Source organism: Sander lucioperca, chromosome 5 (assembly GCF_008315115.2).
Source record: "Sander lucioperca isolate FBNREF2018 chromosome 5, SLUC_FBN_1.2, whole genome shotgun sequence".
Classification (NCBI taxonomy): domain Eukaryota; kingdom Metazoa; phylum Chordata; class Actinopteri; order Perciformes; family Percidae; genus Sander; species Sander lucioperca.
Window position 1 is genome coordinate 11,067,107 of NC_050177.1, and position 5,101 is coordinate 11,072,207.

Below are 5,101 nucleotides of genomic sequence, written 5' to 3' on the forward strand. Positions count from 1 at the left end.
TTACTCCCAGGTTCTCTGACCACCTCCACCGTTTCCATGAGAACGAGCAAAACCTTTAAGCTGGTTCTTCATTCAGCAGCATGCATGTCTACCTAATTAACCTGCTCATGAAGACAGAGCTTTACCTTTATTCTTGCAGTAGCTAATATCTCCACTAGGGGGCGGTTTAGGGCTGTAAATCAAATGGTTTATTGATTCAAAAAGAGGTTCTTTTCATTTCCAGATTTTTGATCTTTAATAAGTTGCAGTTAATATATAAGTCAAGCAAAACTATAACTTCCTTCTTATACTCTTAACATAATACTAAAAACTAATCATTAATCACGTAATAAACCTAATGTAATCTGTGCCACTGTTGCACAAATTTAAGTTAAGGTTCAGTTTATCTTCCTGTACCAAAGGGACCACATTATTCAGGTCGTGATGTGTTTTTATTTCTGGGTTTAGCTGGAATTTAGAATAATTAGATAATGTAATCAATAAAGACAAAGTTTGTATAAGATTGTAGCTAATATGGTTAACATTATAATTTATGTTTGATTGGAGAGTGCACTGTAAAAGGTGGGTTATTAAGGAGGAGGTGGTCATTTTAAGAGGTAATGGTGGTGGAACAATATATATAGTAGTAATATGTTTACTTCTTATTCTTATTCCTCTGAGATCTGACTAATATGATTGATTAATTGGTAAGTTTTTAATAAATCTTTGGAGCAGAAATCACCTTGTTACTGTCAGTTGCTATAAGGGATCAAAAGATTGAGACACGAGGGTCTGCAGCAGTAATACGCTAATTGTGACTAAGACTAGACTGAGTATCATTCTCCAAGACAGATTACTGTGCATGTTTACCTGCTTACTTACTTCTTTTCTGACTGGCATTGCATATATATTCCAAATAAAGACTATGCAGTAATTTTTCTTGTATCATTTTTATTTAAAAGGGTGTCATTCTGATGTGTGTAATAGTGAAGATGGCAATATATGGATAAGTTCATGTTGGGTTTACAGTTTGTGCATGATCCTAGCATCTATTAAGGAGAATAGCTTTGCACTATGCAGCAAAGTTGTTGTATTTTATTTGCTGTTTAGGGATAGGTGTGTGTTTTTTGTTCAAGCCTACTTTTTTTTGTGGCTGACAACGGAGACGCAACATGCATCAATGAGCCACACTGTTGCACTGTGTGTGACATGTTCCTTTTTATTAGGATGAACATGGGCACTGCAGTTTATTTTCAATCAATCCCACATACACCATCCTGCTGCTGGAGCTAGGCTACACAATCGAGCACCAAATGTGTATCAATACGCAGTTGAAAATAGTCCCCAATAAATGAACTATTTACTCCTGGTTTAGTAATTTTTGATAACAACTACAAGTGCCCAGGTTTTTAGGAAATGACGGAAGACTTGAAAAATGTAAGTATATAGTTATTACCCATTTTTAGAGGCGTTTGTCTTCATTAGGTATGAATGGACTGAGAGTCCCAGGCACTGGGGAAGTCTTGAGTCACAGTTAATGCACTCTTTGCATGGGTTTTTTTGACAATAAGAAAAATATAGAATTACACCAGCCTTACCATTTAAATAAATAGTAATGCAGCAGTCTCTTACATATGTTATGATGGCAAAGAGACAAATGTGGGCTGATAGTGAGCACTCAGTGAGGAAAGGTCTGTTTAACAGCTGAACCAAGGGGAGGAAGAAGGGGAAGCGACTGACTGTCTGCTCTGAAACACACACACAGAGGTAATAAATGTGCTGATCCGTATTCGAACCTCAGTAGTCCCACTGATAGCTGCCTGCATTTGAGTATGACTGAATTTGACTGCATTTTTCATGAGAGCCTCCTCTTAAAGAGCACCTCAGCTCACAGCCATTAAAGACTAACGAGACTGACAGACCACACACATGCACACACTACTCCTCCACTTTCCCCTCTATCTTAAGCCCCTTTTTTTCATATCAGTCACAGCAGACTCTGAGCTATCTCAGGACAATTACAGCCTCATTCTTCCCTGCGGAGCTCCATTCACCTTTAACCCCAAACATTGGATTCACACACCTTTTTACTTCTCCTATCCTCTCCCCGGTCTCCATCTCCATCTGCCCATCGACGGCTCCATAAATATTAACAACCTCCATCTGTGGAATAACAAAAGTCTTCAGTAACTCTAATGGCCTGTGGTTATTTTTACTGCAGGGGACGGGTCACTTCACGTGGACTGATCTTTGGTCAAAGAGCTTCCTTTAATGACAGCACACTGGATGTGTCAGCATAATTAATGTTTATTTTGAAGCAGTTCCAAGGAGCAAATGTCATCCAGTTATGTAGGAGTTTAAAAAGAAGATACTGGTGCATTATTTCAATCTTTCTTTCATGGATTTTTCATTTCCATTATGGGTTCAGCAGAGGGCAGTAAAGTTATGCTTTAATATGAATTATTTAGCTGACTCTTCTGACTGTAGTCCCTCTTGTCTGTGTCTGCTTGCAGCTTCCTCCTGCATCGCCTAATCCGTTTTCCCTACTGTGTTTATTTTTATGGCAAATAACATCCTATTTTTATGTGTTCTGTGTTTTTCTTTGTGTGAACATAATATCTGTTGTCCAACGGTGAAGCCATTGACCCAACTGATAGCTTTAAATGGAAACAAGGAGCTTTTCAGGGCTGCAACTAACGATTCTTTTCTTTTTCGATTCATTGATTTATTGTTTGATCTATAAAGGGCCAAGGTGACATCCTCAAATTCTTTATGTCTAAAAAAACACTAAGGACATTAAGGTCTTGTCTTCTTTGGGCATTTAATCACACAAGGAGTTTATGTTCTACGTTTACACGTTAGGTTTTTTTCTAGATGGATCCTGGTATTTGTTGAGACACTATTTGTTCCACGGGTTTTAGGCAGAAACTAAGTTTATTCAGTTAATATAAAGTTTGCTCCACCTGAATTACATGACTATGTGTGATACAATCCAAAGATTGTTAAGCAAACAGGGCATTGGCAACAACAGAAAAATATTCTTTAAAAAGGGGGACAAACCTGTCCAGACCCCTTGTGGTGCTGACACTGCTTTAAACTATATATATATATATATATATATATATATATATATATATATATATATATATATATATATATAAAAGTAGGGTAATACCATTTTTAGAAAAAGTTACTAAACAGTTAAATGTATAAAAAAAAAAATTGACGTTTTTTAATTGTCTTTAAATACTTAAAGAATTGAACAGAGTTTGGTTCGTGGCAGGTCAGAAAAATTGCAGTGGGGAATTTGGACTCATGATGACCTCAGTATTTTTAAAACCACCAACTTACGGCCCGAACATGTTCAGTGTATAATGATATTACCTATTACCCAGAGAAAAGAGATACATTATCACAATAAAGAGGCTGGAACCAAAGAATGTTTGGCATTTTTGCTTCATAGGTGACAATTGTTAAAATAGTTTTTGTCAATCAACTGATCATGTCATAAATGAATGACGTTTTTTCAGTTCAAGCAGTTTTCAGTGGAGCCTGTGGAGCAGCAGATCAGAAGTGTTATGTAAACACTTCATATGGATCCTGCTTAAGCTTGGCAAGTGAGATGTTTTCCTCCCAGACATCCCTCCCATTCAGAGGCATCCTTTTCATTCATTTCATGTGTCTGTGAAAATCTCATTCAGTGCATTCATAGAACCAACACACCATTCAGGATTTTTCTCCTTTGTGTCTCTAAGTAACTTAACTCAGACCATAAACTGCTGAGGATTGTTGCATGGATACAGAGAGAGAGTGTGTGTGTGTGTGTGTGTGTGTGTGTGTGTGTGTGTGTGAGAGAGAGAGAGAGAGACGGAGGATTGCTAAGGGAGTTTGTGCTTGTGTATTTGGGAGGTGTCATTCATTTTATTTTGGATAAATCATTCAGTCATAATCCCCTTTGGAAATGTCTCTGTTCCCTTTCTCTCCGTTTCCTCTGTCTGCATGCAGTCGGTGTACCCCCCTATACATCACCCCCCTCCCCCCATGGGTGTTGCTATGGAAACAGGCCTCCTCTGTCAGGTGGCTCAAAGCTGAATGCTCCCCTGCGCTCTGATTTGCTCTGACAACGTCTGGGTGAATCACTCGGCCACGTGATCCTGGATCAGCTAATCCGGATGCTGAATATGGAGTGGTCGCGGTCTCTCTCTCTCTCTCTCTCTCTCTCTCTCTCTCTCTCTCTCACATGACCCCCAGTCCCCTCCCCACCCTGCCTTCTTCTCACCTCATCTGGGGAAGGTGATAGGAAGTGACGGGTGGATTTAGATCACGTTAATTCACAGACAAAAGATTGAATTGTCATTGCAAAGAAAAAACACAAGATTAACATATTCAAATTATATAATTCACAACCTCAATTCTAAATAGATGTTCTGTCTGGCCTAAAGAAAACATACACACTGTTTTATAAGCTTGATACTAAAATGTTTTTCTAATTTTATCAGAATTGCATTTCTTCTGTTTGGGGGCCTCAGAGTGTAAAACCTAGTTAAATACAATGGAGTTTCATATGCTCTATATCTGTGATTGGAGGTGACCATACTTTTTATGCAGCACTACCTCTCCCACATCCCAAATACCAGTAAGTCAATTTTCTATTTCTTATGTTGGAGCAGTTTGTTCGTGAGAGAACAAACCAACAAAAAGAAACATATGACTTCTAAAACATGCAATATATCCTTATTTGGTGTAATAACAATGCTTTATGGTCGTTTTTTTCAGTTATGCTCAGTTCATGGCAAAGAGAAGGGTTACCACTCAACACATTGGGTTTTAATAATGTCAGAAGAAAAGAAAGAGAAAAATATACACATACTTAAATAATAGTAATACCACAATGTAAAGATACTCATTACAAGTTAAAATTCTGCATTATACATTTAAAGAATTAACAGCAAAATGTACTTTAGGTATTAAAAGTAAAAGTACTCGTTCAGCAGTAAAATGCCCCCCCTTGTACTTACTTCCCACCTCTGTCCCTTTTGTTTTCTGATGCACCATGACGTTTATTGAAATGTATTTTCAGCACAAGACTAACTGACGTGCTTTCCTTCCTGTTGTTTCCTCG

The 5,101-nt window shown here is 37.8% G+C and overlaps 1 protein-coding gene across 1 annotated transcript in view; it reads left to right on the plus strand.

Moving 5' to 3' along the window:
* cux1b (cut-like homeobox 1b) overlaps positions 1-914 on the plus strand; it is a 65,142-nt gene extending 64,228 nt beyond the window's left edge. The window contains exon 22 of the mRNA XM_031296609.2: positions 11-914. Coding sequence (XP_031152469.1) covers positions 11-59 — 49 coding nt within the window. The 3' untranslated portion in view covers positions 60-914. The remainder of the gene's footprint in view (positions 1-10) is intronic.
* Positions 915-5,101: the final 4,187 nt, after the last annotated feature.